Genomic DNA, 21,157 nt, shown 5'->3' with positions numbered 1-21,157 from the left:
ATCTCAGGTGAACTCACTCCTGCTGCCTGACCCCCTAACTCATTATGGGAAAATGAATTCAGATTGCTGGAAAAGAAGCTGCCTCTTTTATCTTCCCACTGACTGACAAGCAACTACAAAGTTCTCCGACGGGATTCCAAGTTACAAGCTGTACTGCATCACTGGAACAATTCCCCCACTAGCGGGTTTTCCCAGAGGGCAGCGTGTCAGATATACTGCATGGCTTGCAAGCACAGCTCTGAAACTGCACATTTCCCTCCACACTAAAAAACAGACATTGGGGACTATAAAACAAAGCTGTCCCTTCCCTAACAGCATTAGCCTTCCTACAGACCCTTTGGAAGTCTAAGATGTTCTCACGTATAATTATTTTCCTTACCCTCCCAAGAAAATAAATGCTTCTGTATCTTTTTTTCCCTCTTGTAATTTTTATAAAACACAGTTTATTCTGGGAGAAAGAGCATTCAGAGACCCAGATTATGTGCAAAGGACACTGAATTTCTCTGGATAACCTTGAAAAATTGACTGCATTTCTTCAGTTTTTCAAGATTTTTTAGAGATTTATAGCATTTGAATATACTGATATTCTAAAGCACTCTCTTGGCAATTTCAGGAGAAGGTAAGCCTATTCTGGGTGCTAGGATTTTTAGGAACTGTAGTTAAAAATATGCATTCATCTAGTCTAAACCAGCAATGCAATACTTTCTGCATTTGTGCGGTTTCTGTTCCCCTTTATTTACTTCTGTTTTTAGATGGAGATTTATCCAAAGGAACAAACACTTGATACTGATATTGGAATGAGGTATGGACTCCAATTATAAAAGAAGAAAACGTTTGGGCTCAGAGAATGGGGGATGGGGAGCCATCACATTTATATGCTATCTTTTCTACCTAGAAATATCCCAATCGGTCTTTAAAGTGCCCCACTCCTTCCAGATGTTACCACTGCAGTAAAAACTTTATGCCCCTCCTACTTCCCATAAAGTAACCTCAAAAAATCCAAATCTGCCATTCCTCAGTCCTCCCCTAACACTACCATTATGTCTCAGGCATAGGGAGGCTCCTTTATTTCTTGGACCACTTCTATTTAGTTTTCTTTTCTGTTTTGCAATATCCTTGGAGTTTTTGTGTAAATACCCCTAGCAACGGTTGGAAAAACAAATGCAGGCAAATAGTAAGAAGAAAGTTAAATTTAACATCTCACAAGTCACCAAAAGACTTTTCCTGAACAATGATTGGAAATATGTGAAGATGCCCTTCTTTCTGCAAGCTTCTACCTTAGGACTTCAGAGTTACCACCCAGACCTCCTCTTTGGAGCCAGAAGCACCGTGCTTACTCCAAATTACTCTGCTCTTGAATCATCTGCTCTTGTGAGCTATTTTTCTAATGTGTTGCAACAATAATATGTATATATCCTAGAAAATTTTTTAATTGACTACATATAAAAGGAAACATGAGAAGATCAACCATTCATAATACAACCACTTAGAGATAATAAATATATTTTCCAAATTTTCATTTGTCTTTTTAAAAACAGTCGTAAATATTAATCGGGTTTCTTTTTTTCAGAGCCAACAGGTCTTATAAGCAGATAAAAAGCATCGGATTATGCTAATTTCATGAAGTATTCTTTCTTTCTTCCCTTTCTTTTCCTTCTGTGTCCTTTCCTTCCATCCTTACTCTTGAAGACTTATTTTGGGTTATAAGTATTCACTCTGGAAAAACTCACCTAAAACCTATTTATCATACTTCTCCACATTCAGAAAGAATTTTCTGAGATTCATGAAATAATTCAGTTTCAACATTAAAAACTGATCAATCTGTTTCTATTTCTCTTTCCTTTCTTTCTTTGTCTCCTTCCTTCCTTCTTTCTTTCTTTCTTTTTACTAAAATGCCATTTTCCTTTGCTAATGCTGAAGGATCATTTTCATTTGCCCCCCCCCTTTTCCCCCACAGTAATCCACATCTCTCTTTTTCAAATACACATCTTTATTCCATGGCACAGAATAAAGCGGATTAGGAGAAAGAAACATTTGAAGATGAAAACGAAGCTGCAATCCAGTTTTTCAGAGCAGGTGAGAGTTAACAGTGCACAAAGGACTCAGCAATTAGCACACCCTGGTGCTTTTCCTTAGAAACTGACACAAAACAATCTGTCACGTTATCAAGCAATGAAGATCACTTCTCAATTCAGTCAAAAGGAAGGATAATAAAGAATTAAACAATTCGCAGAGGACTCCACAATAACCACTTAAGAAAAAAGCAGGATATGTGTACTAAGACATGGCATTGTCTACTAAGTACAGGATCAGTGTGAAGAATCCAAAGGAAGCCTAGTAGTAAGGAGGCTGCCATTTGTAAAAATTATTCTCTAGAATCTCAGAATATTTTCTTTATCTTATAGTTATTATTTAATTTTTCTTCTTAACAATTAGATTGTTTTATATTTGTAGCTAAGAATACTTTTGAAGCACTGTAAAATAATGGTGTAACCCTAAATTATCATGGCACAATACTTTCATCTGACAGTTAAATAAATTGAATAGAATCTACAATTTTATAAATAGTTTTACATAAGCCAGGTTTCTACTACTATGCTATAAGATTATTTTGTTTTTTATTCCCAAAATGAACATTTAAACATTTAAAAAATATTATACATTTAATATATTTCATAAGGAATAATTATAAACTTGTTATCTATAATTTAAATTGTGAATTCATATACGTGAAAAAAAATACTGGAGATGTTGTAAACTGATCACTGGGTGTTGACTGTTCACCTGTGCAAGGTGAATGAGGCACGCTTGAGGGTCATGGAGTGAAGCACTTATTCCAGGTCAGCGAATGGCACTTGCACACCCTAGAAAAACTAATTTGTTGATCACATGTTCCTCATAATTGAATGGATGTTTCAAGTCAGGTGGAACCCACAGAAAAGTGCCAAGCCTTACTTTTATGGTGGACATTAGCAAATTGGAAAAATACATTCTAATATAACCAAGTGTAGGTTGGCTGATCTGTTAATTTTTGCCATTCACATGTGTTTGTGCTCTCTCTGTCATTCTCTCACTAGTGTTTCACACTCAGGTTATTCTAATTCATAAAGAGAAAGACCCAATATTACTAAAATCTTTCCTTAATTATTTCTGCTCTAACTTGTCACACCATCTAGTTTCTTTCCTACCTCATGCATTTGAGAATAACTTGGCTAAGTTTGTCTGTCTTAACCTATTTTGTTTGTAAATTCTGTCAGGACAGAGATTCTTTAGGTCTAACCCTTGCTGCCATTTTATACAGCACATATTTGGTTTTTTAAAAACTGGTTGACAGTCTAATTAATCAGATAATCATTTTCCCCTGGTAAAACTTCTGTTAAAACACAGAAAACGACAGCAATCCTAGTAGGAAAAATAACTCAAATGTTTGTAATAGTTAGATGAATGGTCATCTAAAGAACAGATGTAGTAAACATTTGAAATCATGGCTTTCAGAAGACAGGTATCTGAGAATGAAGTCTACATATAATTTTTTTAAGTAGCTCTTTTTAGTGATTTACTTATTAATATTAATATGTAAAATGTATATATTATCATTTATTTAAATCATAATTATAAAATATTAATGAAAACACAACAGAAATGTGCAAGTTCTATATGAAGACAACTCTGAGCTCTTGTGAGAGACACAAAAGACACAAAACAGAAAGTGGAATGATATAATTGATCAGAAAATCTGACACTATAAACAGATTAATTCTTCCTAAGCTACCTATAAATTCTGTTCAATCCTTATGAAAACAGCATCAGGACTTTTGGGGTAAAATTAGAAAATATATATTGTTTGAAAGAAAATGAATATGAAAGAATATGGAGGAGATTATATAAAATAAAGATAATGAAGAGGACTAGATCTACAAGGCAATCAAATATATTCTACAGTTTAATAATTAAGATACCATGATAACGTAAATAAAGATACAGGTATGTCCACATGTATTTATTCATAAAGGTGGAAATTTAGGAGCTCTTAGAGATGACAACTCAATCCAGTAGGGAACAATAAGGATCATTCAGTAAATGGTTTTGAGAAACAGGGAAATTTTCTGGGAAAATATAAGGTTTGATTCATCCATGACATATTATGTCAGGATAAACTTCAAATGAACTGAATATAAGTATTTTTTAAAAGAAATCATTAGAGTGCTAGGAAAAATCAACAATGAAGGGAAAAAAATTACTAGTTATATAACAGATTTTCCTGATATAGAAAGAGCTTCTAAAGCTCGGTAAAAATGTGGGCAAAAGATACAAATGAAGCAGTTACAGAAAAAAGAAATACAGTTTTTAAACTTATGAAAATATGTTCAAAAGTTTCAACTAATTCCTCATGAATACTCAAGATACAGTGAGATACTGTTTTTAACGTATCACATCGGCAAAGGTAAGTCTGACAACACTCTGATGACAAGACTGTTGAGACGTATGTACCCTCATACTTTTTCTGAGAGTATAAATTATATGGTCTCTATGGAGTGAAATCTAACAGTATCTTACAAAGTTACAAATTCGGTTTTCCTTGACCTGGCAATTCATTTCAAGGAATTTATCATACTAATTTATTTGGAAAGTGTGAAAGGGCATATCCATATGTTTATTCATCAAAGTGTTATTTGAAATAAAAGATTAGAAACAAATTAAATGGACATGAATAAAGAAATGGTTAAACCAATGATGGTATACTGTAACCCACTGAATATTACCAAGCTGTGTAAAGACTGAGGAAGTTCTTCAGAAATTGCTATGACAATTTTTCTGAAATCATTCAGATGGAGAAAAATCGTGGTGCAAAATAATGTGTGCCACTTGGCATTTGTATAAAATGTTTCATATGTGAGATGAATACTGTATGTATTTATAAGTGGGGGAAATATGTGTTTGTTTATATATACACACACTCACACACGGATATAAGACAAATATTTCTAGAACGAATATTAGAAACTGAGCATACTACTTTTCCTCTGAGATTACAAAATAGGCTTGGTACTTTGAACTACTTCTTTTTATTCTATCTTTTAAATTTTGATTCATGAGAACATAATACGTGGTCAAAAGTGAACAATTTTTAAGAAAATCACACTTTGACACGCACCACTTCACTTGTTGTTGCAAAACCTAATACTGCTTTTATAGTTTTTAGTTCAGGATACGAGTTGACGTAAAGAATAGGTTTCCCATGTGGGTGTCTTACAGACACAGCCCAATTTCCCCTGCAAAACAGTGACCCCGCTGCAGACACTTTTATGTTGACGCTACCCTTGCCTCAACCAGCTGCATTTCCCTATCTTATAAATTCTAACCACCACCTCTTTAGCAGCCATCACAGGAAAGGATGAAATACAGTTGTTCATTATGTCAAGGAAATAACCAATTAGCCATTAGACAATTCAATAAGCTTTGTATAAATCTAGTGAACAGATGATATCTTAAATAAGTTTGATGAATTAATGTTTAATTCGTTTCTTGTAGAGCCATGCAGACCTCCCTACCCTCAGTGGTAAATGTCACCCAGCTGCTGATGGGTGACAGGACAAGACAATATTCAAAATCCTTTCAGTTAACAGTGGACACGAGAGTTCCAGTGACAGTGAACCAATGACACCAATTTTCCTGGGGCCCATCTCAAGATGCTCCTTTTGCTTCCAACCTCACCCCTTTCCAACCCCGGAGCTGAATGCATACCGCAAAAATTCTTTAAGTCAAATCTTGTAATTGCTTCCAATTTGTCTGTTTTGCTTTTGGCAATTAACAAACTGAAATGTTATCATGAAGGAGTTCATCTCATTTATAAGACCAGGTTTTCCCTCCACTAAAATATGCAGGCACTCTGTTCTTTATTACCAGCAGGAGATAAATGGCTGGTTTTCGTTGCTGAAGAATATATAATGGTTAAAAAGTCACTTTTTTCCTCCAGCTCTACATAAATCACAGAACTAGTCAATATTTAATAATGCTTGCCTTGGTCTGGAGTCCCTTGATCACCCCTGTCATGTGTAATAGCTCCCTCTCCGATATCTTTGACATAAAAGCCCAGCTTTACTGCAATACTAACATGTAGAGGGTCATTACGGATCGACATTTACCTTAATCTGTGACTGCCAACCATGAACCGATAAATTCCAGCAGATTCCACTGGGAGAAATCAGTAAACTTCTCAGTGGAAAGAACTGAAGGAAAATTCTGCCGAGAACAGAATACATTTTCTACAAGGGCTGCTCTGTAAATGGGTTCTGACTTTTGAAAGTTCTCTTGCTGCGCAGCTTTGCAACATTTAATACCATTTTGATGGTTTGAGAGACGGATGACAACCGAAGATGACATGACTTAGAAGGCAAGCAGAAATTTTCTCTGCAAAAACAATGCAAGATTAAACACGAGGGGGAATATGGCTCGTGCATTATTCACCCAGCTGCCTTGGTGGAAATAGCTGGGCTGTCATGGGTCCGGCCTAAATGTTGCTTCTTTTTTCAAATCGATCATCACTCCTTCACCTCATAATCTTACAAGTGCTTCACAGCAGAATACATCAAAGCTCTGATTGCATAAAAAAGGGACACACCAATCTTGGAGGGGATCAGCTCAGACTCTGACACGCACTTGACTCGCATTTACTTGCCAGTGGAGTACACAAATAACTACTCTTTTCAAATTTAGAAAAACCTGTCTTCTTTCCTCACCTGTTTTATACTTGGAGGATGTTAGTAATAAGTATTACAAATACTCAGAGACAATTCAGAAACAAAGAAATGTTTTAAAGTCTAAGCAACAGACTAACATGCTAATAGCATGTATTACTGAATCCATGATATTGCATATTTGCTACTCATTTAAAAAGAAAGGTTCAAACGTCCTCCTACAAAAATAGTATGACCGCTTCTGGAAGATGATAAACGACAGCACTTAATACAAATCAAAAGTTTCTATTAAAATATACACCTGCATCTTTTATGGTAGAGTTTGCTTAAAATAAACATCATACTGTCATAGCACCTAACTAATTGAATCAGACAGTTTTTGAAAATACTTTCAAGGAACCCCTATGTAGCCTAATCCATGTTCAGTAAATGTATTAGACACACAGCAGAATTACCAAGTTAGTTCTAAAATACTAAAACAGTCACAAAAAATGGATTAAGATGAACTGCAAAATTATAGTTCAACTCTTTACATAAATAATGTTTTAAGTTTGATCCACTTTTTTAGGAAGGGAGGAAGAATATATACTAGGTATTGAGCATGTATCACCTAAAGGGTTTGTTTAAACACAGATTGTTAGACCTCAGCCTCTAGAATTTCTGATTCAGTAGGCTGGGCAGAGGCTCTACAATTTACATTTCTAAGATTTCATCAGATGTGGCTGTTTCTGCTGCTCTGGGAACCACACTCTGAGAACAATCAGAAAGTAGCTCATCTGTATAAGTTATTTTCAGGAAAATAAAGAAACCAACCTCTGTGGCTAAAAGAAAGATTTTAAATAAAAGTGAACCTTTTTAACGTTACTTAAAGTTTAGAAATTACAAACAAATTACCTGGATCTACATAGAACATCCCAGTGAAAAGGACTGAGTATGTCAAGCGTCCATTAGGGCGAAAAGGTGCTTCCCACCTCACATGGGCTTTCCGGGATCCCTGTGTTTTGACAAACACGTTTACTGTTCCTTCGGGAGGAGCTTCTAGAGTTCGATTTTCCACCTATGAGTATAAAAAGATTTATTTTTGTTTGCAAATAAAATAAGTACATGCTTCGCTTTGAGCATATTTCTTCAAAGAATCTCTTTTTGCTGTGAAGTAAACTATTTTGACAGTAGCATCTTGTATGAATACCTCATTTTGTCAGCAGGATCAAAGCATACCTCATGTTTTCTTCCCCCTGCTGTTACTGCTTAGAATTTGAGCTCCTGACCAAGGCAGCTGTTTGTGATTTCCAGAATATGTAAATCTGCTCATAGTGTGATTATGCTTATGGCTGTGAATATCCACAGACCAATTCTAGGACTGCTTAAAAATAATTTTTATGTGATTGCAAAAGAGAATGCGTGTAGTCTGTTTTTGTAAGCCCCTGACTGAGGTAGTAGACTTCTGGTCTCTGTCAAAAAGCCACACCAAGTATCTTGACACTCTCTCTCTCTCTCTCTCTCACACACACACACACACACACATGCACAATTTTTATGAGCTGTTGCTGTTAGTTATGTAAAAATGGCATTATGCTAACATTAAGAAACATAGGCACCCTAGGGGCTCTATCCTTAAGGTACAATCACCCCAAAAATGTTGACAGTGGTAATGAAGCTATACAGAAAACAGCAAAAGATGAATTACTTGAAGAGAAGGACTCTGAAATAAAATGTAATCCCTAGATGTACAGGAGCCAGGAAGATTTCAATAGCTAAATAAGTAAAAAAAAAAAAAAAAAAAAAAAAAAAATGTGGCCAGAGAAAGATATAGTTGGCAAGAAAGTAGAAAGAAGTTCAGAATTTTTTACTATCTTTTAAACAGTAGCTTAAATTTAGTTAACTAGTCACGAAAAACTCATAAGCATCACTCATTAATATTTGATCTTTCACAATTTACTGAATGTGTTGATAATTTCAACTTTATTTTTAAGGTACAGGCTTTTGCCTCCCAAGAAGGTGATCAAACATGAAATCCTTAGACAGGCAAATATTATCAAAGATAAAACCTTTATTCATTAGGGTGAATGCACTTTCTCAATTATGAAAAGAAATGTGAAAAAGACAGTGTTAATTTTTAATAATATGAGATCACAACATGGTTTATTTTCATCAGAGAAAAGCTACAGGATTCTTTAGAACTATAACACCTACTCCTTTTAGTTTGATGCCTATGTACACACCTGATTAAGAAAGTAGGACAGAAAAATATCAATTCATCATTTTCATATTTTATGACAATGTAATTGGTTTTATTATGCCTATCTATAGCTCATATTACTGTATATAGAATGATTTTAAGGTGTTCCAAATAAAATGAGACTTGAAAAGTTGAAGAATTAAAGGCAATTCCAGGTAATTATATTATAATGCTCAAATACTTGGTTAATTCAAAATAAATGTTTTGTAACATTTCCTTAAGTATTTGGATAAACACTTAAAGTTTTTACTGTACATTGAATTTGGCAATTGTACTATTTTGCTCTAACCTGGTCTATCTTTTTCATTTTACTTTTTTGCTTATTTACCTTGCTGTAAAAGGAATATTAAGGAAAAGGCACTTGGGAAAGTAAAAGTTTGCTTGGCTTGGGCCTGGAAACCCCTCTAGACACAGAAAAAATATTTTAGAGCAAATGTGCAATAAATACATACAAACACTTTAATAAACTGTTATTTACTTATTTTTTTTTTTGAGACAGAGTCTCACTCTGTCTCCCAGGCAGGAGTACAGGGGCGTGATCTCAGCTCACTGCAACCTCTGCCTCCAGGTCCAAGCGATTCTCCTGCCTCAGCCTCCCAAGAAGCACATCCAGCTAAGTTCTGTATTTTTAGTAGAAATGGAGGTTTCACCATATTGGCCAGGTTGATCTCAAACTCCTGACTTTGTGATCTGCCCACCTTTGCCTCCCAAAGTGCTGGGATTACAGGCGTGAGTCACTGCACCTGGCCATAAACTGTTATTCTTAATAAAACTTTTACCATGTACCAGACACTTGTGTAAATGATATTTTATTTAAATTTTTACACCAACCCTCTTAAAGTTGGCATTATTTATCTTTGTAATACTTGAGAAATCTGTGGCTTTGTAGAATAAGTATATCTCCTAAGGAGGCACTGGGAATAATAGCAGGTTTAAGGCAGACTTCCCCTATAGGGTTTTCTTGCCTATAATATAGATTGCAGTTAAGACTTAGATGTCTTAAATAACACACTTATTTGCTTCTTTGCAAAAAAAAAAAAAAATGCGAAAGGGTGAATGTGTTTGTATATGTGTATTTATCCTGGTGTATTTATCTGTATAAATACGCCATCACTAAGGAGCCAAGACGCGTTTTAGCCATATCACACAGCAATGACCTACAGTTTTGCACACCATCTTTAGGAGTGCCCCTGGAGAATCAATCCCATCAATTATCCAAATCAAGACACAGTCATAAAATTCTCAGTCTTAGACTCTAGTGTTACCTCACATTGGCTAAGTGGGGAGAAAGAAAGCAAAGTGATTTTCTTATGGAAATCATTATTGTATTTTATTATAGAATATTACAAAATGTGAAGGGTTTCTCTCTAATGCCACTGATACCAAGGAAAGCATTTAAAAATTTCTGCTGCATTCTGTTTTTTTAATTCTTTCAAAATTTATAGAACCCCAATTTGTTGGATTTAATTTTACCATGTACATTAGCATCTAGAAGTTAGGTTCAAAGGCATTGTCAATTGCTTTTTATATTGGAATTTCCTTAAGAGTCAAATATATTCTTTAAATGAGTAAGAACTGAACAAACCACAGGAGAATCATTGCTTATTTCTTTTTCCCAGCTAGATACAGGGCAATTCCTTCTGAACCATAAATAATAGCTAACAAACTGGTCAGATTAGGAAAAAAAAATACCCAAAAAACAAAAAATTTACCTAATACTATATTTAAAGTGGTAAGAATATGGAACTTCTATATACCTTTTTATTTTTAAAAATTCCTCACCAAATTTATATTTTTTATTATATGAGCAATTTGCAATTTGGGGAATGAGCCATACCACATGTGGGACTGTGAAGCATATTCCTCACCGAAAACACTGAATAGTATTTCCCTGCCTTCATGGATAACAAAGGGATTAAATATGTGGAAGATATGAAATAAACAGGCTTCTCTTTCTAAAGAACGAGAATCATTAAGAATGATTATTATTAATGATAATCATTAAGAAATGTTAGATGAACAAAAAAATTGAACGGTTTCAAAATTTATTCAGATTTTTGCCAGCAGAGTTAGAAATGATAAATTTTGTTTCAATGAAACTTTTTATTTAAAATGTGATGACACTGGGCTCTGTTTAGATGAATATTTTTAAGACACCATTATATACCATTGCTGCATCTGGCTGAAGTTTGCTGAATATCACATTATAATTTAATAATAAAAAAAGTCTGCTTTTTAAGATTGATTCGGGCCGGGCGCGGTGGCTCACGCCCGTAATCCCAGCACTTTGGGAGGCCAAGGTAGGTGGATCACGAGGTCAAGAGATCGACACCATCCTGGTCAACAAGGTGAGACCCCATCTCTACTAAAAATACAAAAAATTAGCTGGGCACGGTGGCGCGTGCCTGTAATCCCAGCTACTCAGGAGGCTGAGGCAGGAGAATTGCCTGAACCCAGGAGGTGGAGGTTATGGTGAGCCGAGATTGCGCCACTGCACTCCAGCCTGGGTAACAAGAGCAAAACTCCATCTCAAAAAAAAAAAAAAAAAAAAAAGATTCATAGATTTCTTAAATCAATAAGGATATATTAAAAGATTATCAACAAAAAGAAGCTGAATCTGTAATATCCTTCATGATTGTGCTAGCTAGCCAGGGCTATTTAGAATACTCAGATATGCAATCATTTAAGGGCATAATAAATAATGTAATGGGCACAAAAATATTTTGTAAACCAGTTGAAGACCATGGGTTTTAACTTCTTGGCAGCATAGAGTTGACTTGTTCTAAATAAAGACATTGTTGTTCAATCCCAGTGATTAGAGATGGATCATTGACTAGGGAAAATCGTTTGCATACTGAGTACAGGACAGAGAAAAGTAGCAAGGGAGAAAATAACTCTGCTGTAAGTCAGGAGTGAGTCTGGAATGTATGAAGCTGTGGCAGAGTAGGTTTTACAATCCAATTCTAGATCCCACCTTCCCAACAGGGCTTTGCGGCATTTGATTTCTTAGGGTTAACGTAGCTACTGTCTGTGCAGGATGCAGGTCGATAATGCATGTCCCCCTTATTTAAAGTTGCCAGGACATCAGGAGACACTACGGAGCCAATTTCATAGCCAGAACTACAATTTGCAGCTTTCATTTTGAAAAAGGGTAAATTTCAATCTCATGTGACGTGTTCTTTTGTTTCCTTTTTTTCTTTTTTTTTGAATGAAGAAGAAAAGCTGGCCTATTGCCATTCCTGCATTTAAGGGTAAGTATCCATCAGAGGGGTGTGGGCTATAAAATTCTTAATGGCAATAAAGACTACAGCTCGGCTCCACCGATGGATAGTGTTAGCTGCTTGGAAAGCAACCAATCTCTGAAACAAAATGTGAGGTGTGATAAAAAATAAGGAAGAAGAAATTAAAACATAGAGCTGTTTTGCAAGGTAATATTTCTATAATATACTCTTCAGGGAAGACAGTGTGTATTAAAAGGATGGGGCATTAGCAAACATTGCCAAAAAATATCTAAGACTAATGAGCATTTCCATCTAAAGAAGCAAAATCTAACCAATCAAGAAAAATACACAAAAGCATAATGTGATGTTTTGAAACTAAAAAATGTCCTGTTAGTTTAGGATAATTATGTGTCATTAATTGGGTTTTAAAAATTATATTAGGAATAGAAAGTATAATCTCGTCAAGCTATTAACTGCTAATGAAATAGATATACATTTTAGATATAGATTTCTGAAATATGAATATCAAAAGCTGATATTAATGTAATTTTAAATACCATTCTTACGAAGCTGTATCACATAAAACTATTTTGTCCTAATAGAGGAGGTAAACTCAACCTTTTAATTGATGAACTACTTGTCGGGAGCAGTATTGTCATAGTGTGTCACTTACGGACTTTCAATTATTTTCACTTTTTAATCTTAAACTTACTTAGATGTTGAGCCCATGATTGGACAGAAAAACATCCACCTTCAATATGTCACTAAATTAGGGAAAATTTTATATTTGCCCACTAAATTAGCCAACTTATCTTTCTTTCAATAAAATGTAGACTCTGCCCTTCACTAGACCTGTGTTCAGTCTTGAAATTTATGTCGAATATAAAATCTTAGTAACTCTTAAATGAACTTTTATAAAAAGAAAAATCTCCCATCCTGCTTGAAAGGCTAGCTATGCAGAGGGTAAGTCACCGCTACTTACTTCTTCCTTAATATTCAGTATCATCTGACATTTAATACATTCCCAGAATGTAAATTCAGATACTCACCAGTGGGCCCAGAGCACAACCTTTGGCAGTGCATGCTTGGACTCTGAAGGAATGTAAGCTCCACGGAGCAAATCCATAAGCAGGACAGCTGAGTTCTGAGGAATTGTGGATTAATACACCATCCAGATATAATCCATAACTTGTGATAACACCTGGGAAGATAATAATTGCCTTTTAGTCTGACTACTAGACAATGGCAAAAAAGGTCTTAAGAAAGCAAGCACTTCTTATGTGATTTCTAGTTTCATGGAATCATTAAATCACAGACTCTGGTATTTCTCCTTGTCTAAACTCTGTCTCTTACCAAAGGATAAAATAGATGTTACCCTTGAATATCAACTTATAAAGCTAATTAATACAGAGACAGAAAAAGAACCCAACAGTTTCAGCATGAGAATCTTTCTATTGCATCATGTTAACTGTTGTCATGTGTGTTCCAGATCAAAAATTAATAAGTGGAGCATACTTATAATTTGTATTGCTTTCTAAAACGGATATTCGTAATAAATATGGTCCAGAAGTAAAGTGACCTTATTAGTTAATGCATTCTATATGACTCATAATGTATCAGGCACTGCTCTAAGCACCTGGCATGCATTGGCTCCTTTTTAGCCCTCTCTTCATAGCATTCCTGTAACAGGCAGAGAGAAAAGATATCATATTAGAGGATAAACTGGCTTCCTGATACATATTGTCAGTCAGGGCATTCAAAAGGGCATCTCTTTATCTGACCAATCGTATAAGCATCGAAAATCTGTAGCAACCCATTCAAGATAGAACATGAAGGACACAGATCCTCCTTAGAAATGAAGATCTGGGTGGCCTTACTAGGTAAAAAAATTCCAAACAAGCTGGGTGTGATGGCTTGCACCTGTAATCCCAGCACTTTAGGAGGCTAAAGCAGAAGGATCACGTGAGCCGAAAAGTTTGAGACCAGCCTGTGCAATGTAGTGAGACTGTAGCTACAAAAAATAAAAATGAAAGAATTCCAAACAGATGAACTAAATACTAGCTGAGGGCAAAGAGAAGAAATTGTAAATGTCAACTACGGCCTCACAACTAGTTACAGAAACAAGAATTATAAATGCTATCATGTTTTATTTCTGTTTACTATACAGAGATTTGTATACTGTAACAAATTTTCCTTCCTTCCTCCTTGATTCATGTAAATGGCATTCGTGGGCATTAATTTACAGCTGACTGTTTTTTAGTTGAAGAATATCTAGGTGGGTTGTGTCTGAACTGAAAAGGGGAATTAACATCACCCAGATAAGAATATGATGATGGAGGTGAGAGCACCATCATTTGTACAAAGCATAGTAGTATCATGTTAGATGGAAGCATAGCGTGATTGTTATTGGTAATGAAAGGTGGTGGAAAGTACAGGGGTGTGCATGAATGCTGGGTAGCTAAGAAGGTGATTCATCCAATGTCCACCACAGCCACACATCCATGCGTCTATAGCCTGTTCTGTACGGCTGAACCTACAAACTACAAACTACATTTCCAACTCTATTGCTTGTTGGCATTCTATTAGGTTTTGCCACTGGGAGGCACTGCGAGGAGGACAGAAGCAGGAAGAAAGAGAAAACGTCCAGCTTCTAGCTCCAAGAGCTGAGGCCTTTGCTGACAGCTGCTGTGTCAGCAGGAGACAAAGCACCTGCAGCCTCAAGCATTCCAGACAGAAGAAGCATCTCTTCTGCGTTTTCTGCTTCTTCAGTAGTGGAGTGTTGTTGGCATTGCAGCTCTGGTTGGGGCAGCGTCCCCTAATGGTTCAGATGTCAAATCGGCAGGTGTAGCAGTAAGCAGCAGCTCCTGTCAATCATCCTTTTTTCCTTCCAGTACACCTTTCTCCTTTGTTCTTCCAGCCCTTCTTTACAACACCTTGAGAACAACCTCCTTGTATCAAATACCCTTTGCCTTAAATATCTGAAATGTTTTCTCTTTTACCAGTCAGATCTTGGTCAATATAGTCTCTTAGGATTAAATCTCTTTTATTTAAATGAGTTAATACTCTTAAAAAGCTACTGCTGTGACTTGTTTTCCTTTAAGAAGATAACCTTGTATAGTTTCTCATTCTGAGAAGTCCATTTCCCTTGTTTCTCAATTTTTGGGAAAGAGTCTTTATTTTACTATCACAGGCCACTTGTAGCTCCACAAAAAACAAACAAACAAACAAACAAAAATGTGGCTGCCAGAATCTGTTTTCCTTTATTTTTGGTGTGACAATTTATGGTAACTTTATAAATACCTAGATAAAGTGTTTGATTTAATTCCTTTTAATACTTGACACACAAAGACACAAATGAATTAAAGCTAAGAAGTGAAAGACACATAGTGAAAAAACCACCTACCTCTAATACATAGAAAATTTAAATGGAAAAAAGATATAATCAAGTAATAATAAAAAAATTCTTATGTGCCAGATTCTCTGTGAAGTAATCAGTTAATCCTCTCAAAAAAAATCTTATGTACAAAAAGTGTGTTGCAGAAGCTCTTAAAGAAACCATAAGACCCTTGAAATGCTATCTACTTGACCTGCTTTTCAACTGTGATAGAAAGTATCCAAATCAATAGTTCCCTTTTCTTACATAATTGAGGATCAGAGAATGCCTTTTATGTTAGGATTATGTGTATAATATCTCATTTATCTGACATATTGGGAAATGAGATATTTTTTAAAAGTTAATTTTTATTATAACTAAATCTCATCCCCTTAAGCGTGAACTTTAAAAATCTTAACCATTTTTGAAGGAAATCTTTGTAGTAAGTACTACACACTTACCTGTCTTTCCACATAGAATACAATGAATATAATTGAATCATTTTGTGAAGACTCAAACTATAATGGACATCAAAGACTACATTCGCTAATTCTGTAATGCTCCGGTGAGATGCATTTTTCTATAATGCTTTGATGAGATATAAGGTTCTTAGCCAGCTTTTACCCTAAGCATCACTCAGTGACTGCATCTTATCAATTCTTGTGTCATTGTTTGAGTTCTTCTACATCCTCTCTCAGTGCCAGTCACTCCAAAGTTACTTCTTTTTTTTTTTTTTTTTTTTTTTTGTCTGTCTGACTCTAGCAAGTCAACCCTTAGCAATCTATGTTGTAAAGCCAGATAACCTTGACATCTGGAACTATGGATGTAGAAAGAGCAGAGAGTTATTGAAAGAAGGGCTTAGACTAAGATGAATACATGTCAAATGAGCTGATAATAAAATAAAGTGAGATTTGTGATAGTTAATTCAACTGCTCAGAAACATTTTAGTATCTAGGATGTATTTAATTGAGAGGTAGAAGAGAATGAAGTCCAGCTTTAGCATAGGTAAGATCACACCCACCCACCCCCACCTGCTGCCATGCACAGTTACCCGGAATCCTGTAGGTAAACAGTATTTGACACCATATGAATAAAGGAAGGGCTGGAGGATCAATTGTGGAACCACAATGTAGGACTAGTATTTTACTGATACACACACACACACACACACACACACACACACAAATCATATGAAGCTGATTTCAGTATAAACAAAACAACATAATATAAAACATTGTACGATTTAGTTTTAAAACATACTTTTAGTAAGCAGTAAGCCTAAACCACCTATTAACATGACAACTTTAACTTCATTAACCTAAACACGGTAACAAAACTAATGAATATAATGTAGTGGATACTTTAAACTGAAGCCTAAGAAGATGCCTTTTTCTTTAACTAGAATGCAAGACATGTATCAATAGCTTTGTTTTTCAACTTTTTTTTTGAGATGGAGTTTCGCTCTTGTTACCCAGGCTGGAGTGCAATGGCGCGATCTCGGCTCACCGCAACCTCCGCCTCCTGGGTTCAGGCAATTCTCCTGCCTCAGCCTCCTGAGTAGCCGGGATTATAGGCATGCACCACCATGCCCAGCTAATTTTTTGTATTTTTAGTAGAGACGGGGTTTCACCATGTTGACCAGGTTGGTCTCGATCTCTCGACCTCGTGATCCACCCGCCTCGGCCTCCCAAAGTGCTGGGATTACAGGCTTGAGCCACCGCGCCCGGCCTGTTTTTCAACTTTTATTTTAGCTTCAGGGGGTACATGTGCAGGTTTCTTACACTAGTATATTGTGTGATGCTGAGGTTTGGGATATGAATGATCCCATCACCCAGATAGTGAGCACAGTATCCAATGGTTAGTTTTTCAGCCCTCAGTCCCCTTCCCCTGCCATTAATCCCAGGGGCTATTGTTACGTCTGTAGGTCCATGAGTCTAATAGACATACAGATGTCTATTAGCTTAATGTCTAGCTCCCGCTTATAAATGAGAATATGCAGTATTTGGTACGTGCATTAATTTGCTTAGTATAAAAGCCTCCAGCTTCATAGATGTTGCTGCAAAGGACATGACTTCAGGGATTTTTTGTGGCTGTGTAGTATTTCATAGTGTATATGTATCACATTTTTAAAATTAAACCCACTGTTGATGAGCACCTAGGTTGATTCCACGTCTTTGCTGCTGTGAATAGTACTGTGATGAACATAAAAAAGTACATGTTTCTCCTGGTAGAATTATTTGTTTGCCTTTGAGTATATGTCTAGTAATGGGATTGCTGGGTCAAATGGTGGTTCTGTCTAAAGTTCTTTGAAAGGTCTCCAACTGCTTTCCACAGTGGCTGAATTAATTTACATTCCCACCAACAATTTAAGACTTCAACCCTTTCTCTGCAGCCTTGCCAGCCAGCATCTGCTGTTTTTTGAATTTTTAATAACATTCTGACTGCTGTGAGATGGTACTCATCGTGGTTTTGATATGCAACTCTCTGATGATTAATGATGTTAAGCTTTTTTTTTTTTTTCATGTTTGTTAGCTGTTTGTCTTCTTCTTTTGGGAAGTGTCTGCTCATATCTTCTACACACTTTTTAATGGGGTTATTTGTTTTTTACTTGTTAAGTTTCTTATAGATTGTGGATATTTGCCCTTTGTCAAATAGATGGTTTGTGAATATTTTCTTCCATTCAGAACTTATTTGTTTACTCTGTTGATAGTTTATTTTGTGGTACTGAAGCTCTTTAGTTTAATTAGGTTCCACCTGTCAATTTTTGTTTTTGTTGCAATTGCTTTTGAGGACTTGTTCATAAGTTCCTTCCCAAGACCAACAACCAGAATGGTGTTTCCTAGGTTTTCCTCTTGGATTCTTATAATATGAGATCTTACATTTAAATCTTTAACCCATCTTGAGTTAATTTTTGTATATGGTAAAAAGTAGGGATCCAGTTTCTTCTGCATCAGGCTAGTCAGCTATCCTAGCACTATTTTAAAAATAGGAAGTCTGGTCAGGCGCAGTAGCTCATGACTGTAATCCCAGCACTTTGGGAGGCCAAGGCAGGCGGTTCATGAGGTCAAGAGATCGAGACCATCCTGGCCAACGTGGTGAAACCCTGTCTCTACTAAGAAAAGAAAAGTTAGTTGGTCATGGTGGCATGCCTATAGTCCTAGCTGCTTGTGAGGCTGAGGCAGGAGCATTGCTCGAACCTGGGAGTCGGAGGTTACAGTGAGCCGAGCTCACACCACTGTACTTCAGCCTGGTGCCTGGTGCCTGGCAACAGAGCAAGACTCTGTCTCAAAAAAAAAGGAAGTCCTTCCCCCATTGATTATTTTTGTTGACTCTGTCAAAGATAAGATGGCTGTAGGTGCACAGCTGTATTTCTGGATTCTCTAATCTGTTCCATTGGTCTATGTGTCTGCTTTTGTACCAGTATCATGCTGTTTTGATTACTATAGCCTTATAGTATAGTTTGAAGTTGAGTAATGTGTTCTTTTAGCTTAGAATTTAAAAATCTAGAGGAAATTCTTAGAAACACACAAATTCCAAAGAATGAATCAGGAAGAAATTAAAACCTTTAACAGACCAATGTCAAGTTCAAAAATAGAATCAGTAATAAAAAAATTCTTTGCTAGCTTTAAGTTTAGTTTGTTCTTGTTTAACTATAGGTGAGATGTTTATAAATTTGAGATCTTTCTAACTTTCTGAGGTAACTATTTAGCACTATACATATTTCTCTTAACACTGTCTTTGCTACATCCCAGAGACTTTGGTATGTTGTACCTCTGTTTTCATTGGTTTTAAAGAAAGTTTTGATTTATGAATAGCTCTGGGGAAAGTAAACTTTTGAGTCCTTGAAATGCCATGTAAGTATTTTCAAAATTATAGAATACTTAAAATAATTTAAAATATGCTCTGGGACTGGCATGGAGGCTCATGCCTGTAATCCCAGCACTTTAAGAAGCCAAGGCCAGTGAATTGCTTGAGTCTAGGAATTCGAGACCAGCCTGGGCAATGTGGTAAAACCCTGTGTCCACACACACACAAAAAAATACAAGCCAGGTGCAGTGGCTCACGCCTGTAATCCCAGCACTTTGGGAGGCCGAGGTGGGTGGATCACGAGGTCAAGAGATCGAGACCATCCTGGTCAACATGGTGAAACCCCGTCTCTACTAAAAATACAAAAAATTAGCTGGGCATGGTGGTGCGTGCCTGTAATCCCAGCTACTCAGGAGGCTGAGGCAGGAGAATTGCCTGAACCCAGGAGGCGGAGGTTGCGGTGAGCCGAGATGGCGCCATTGCACTCCAGCCTGGGTAACAAGAGTGAAACTCCGTCTCAAAGAAAAAAAAATACAAAAACTTAGTTGGGCATGATGGATGGCATGTGCCTGTGGTCTCGGCTACTTGAGAGGCTGAGGTTGCAGGATCACTTGGGCCCAGGAGGTTGAGGCTGCAGTGAGCCATAATTGCACCACCGCACTCTAGCCTGGGTGACACAGTGAGACCCTTTCTTAAAAAAAGAAAATAAAAATGTTCTGATTATTTACTTTTAGTCAGACAGTAGGGCACATGCTTTTTTATGGATTATTTTCTTTGACACTGACATTTTCAAAAAACAAGAATTATCATTTTCATTGTTGTAAAGAGGAAGAAATGGATTCCTAGAGGGGCTCACCCATTTTTCATGGCCATACAAATATAAATTCACTTGTGGAAACTTGGCAATCTCACCCCACTCTTGTCGCTGCTCTTGTTATATGTTTCTGGCCTAATTTCTTCTTCTAAAATTTTTAGGAATTTCCCTTGCATTAAGAACTGATGAACAGGCTCTGGCTTTAAAAGCAATCAAGATGACCTAATAAAAAGATTAATATAAATATACTGAAAGTCAACTAAGTGTAAAGGACTATACTTGGTGTTTTGGGAAGTAAGAACAGAAAGAATAAGAATAATACTACCTTTACAGAAGTAAGAAAAGAGTTAAACATAGGAATAATTAAATAACAATTCAAGGGCTAAACAAGAATCATAAGCACTACAACTTTATGCCAAACAAATGGCATAGTTAAATAGTAGACAGTAGGCACAGGACCCACTAGCAGGGAATAATCACTCTGGCTGAAGAAGTGCTAGAGGCTTTTTAGAGCAGTCAAGTCTTCCATACATGGAAGTGAGGTCTTCAATAAGTCTTCCATATGGTGAAGCTAAGTCTCCCATGAAAGGTAAGATGTGAAAAGCCTATGACTCAGGAAGATGCTTCTGGTGAGAAAAATGACATTTACCGTTGCATAGAAGTAAGAAAGTGCAAGGTTTAGTAAAGGTATCCCAAAGAGATTAGTAATTTGTTGTTATTCCTGTAGCTGGATGTGTTAGTCCCTTCTCATGCTGATCATAAAGACATACCTGAGACTGGGTAATTTATAAAGGAAAGAGATTTAGTGGACTCCCCCATTCCACATGGCTGGAGAAGTCTCACAATCATGACAGAAAGTTGAAGAGGAGCAAAGGCATGTCTTACATGGCAGCAGGCAAGAGAGCACGTGCAGGGGAAATCCCCTGTATAAAACCATCAGATCTCATGAGACTTATTCACTATCACAAGAATAGCATGGGAAAAACCTGCCTCCATCATTCAATT

The 21,157-nt window shown here is 36.3% G+C and overlaps 1 protein-coding gene across 1 annotated transcript in view; it reads right to left on the bottom strand.

Moving 5' to 3' along the window:
* USH2A (usherin) overlaps nucleotides 1-21,157 on the bottom strand; it is an 815,757-nt gene that overhangs the window by 351,114 nt on the left and 443,486 nt on the right. The window contains exons 36-37 of the mRNA XM_002760516.6: nucleotides 13,208-13,359; nucleotides 7,593-7,755 (exon numbers count right to left, since the gene is read on the bottom strand). Of these exons, the coding sequence (XP_002760562.4) occupies nucleotides 7,593-7,755; nucleotides 13,208-13,359 (315 nt within the window). The remainder of the gene's footprint in view (nucleotides 1-7,592; nucleotides 7,756-13,207; nucleotides 13,360-21,157) is intronic.

This window comes from Callithrix jacchus, chromosome 19, assembly GCF_049354715.1.
Source record: "Callithrix jacchus isolate 240 chromosome 19, calJac240_pri, whole genome shotgun sequence".
In the NCBI taxonomy this organism is placed as follows: Eukaryota; Metazoa; Chordata; class Mammalia; order Primates; family Cebidae; genus Callithrix; species Callithrix jacchus.
The sequence above is the reverse complement of the archived record's forward strand: the minus strand, read 5'-3'. Positions and strand labels throughout refer to the sequence as shown.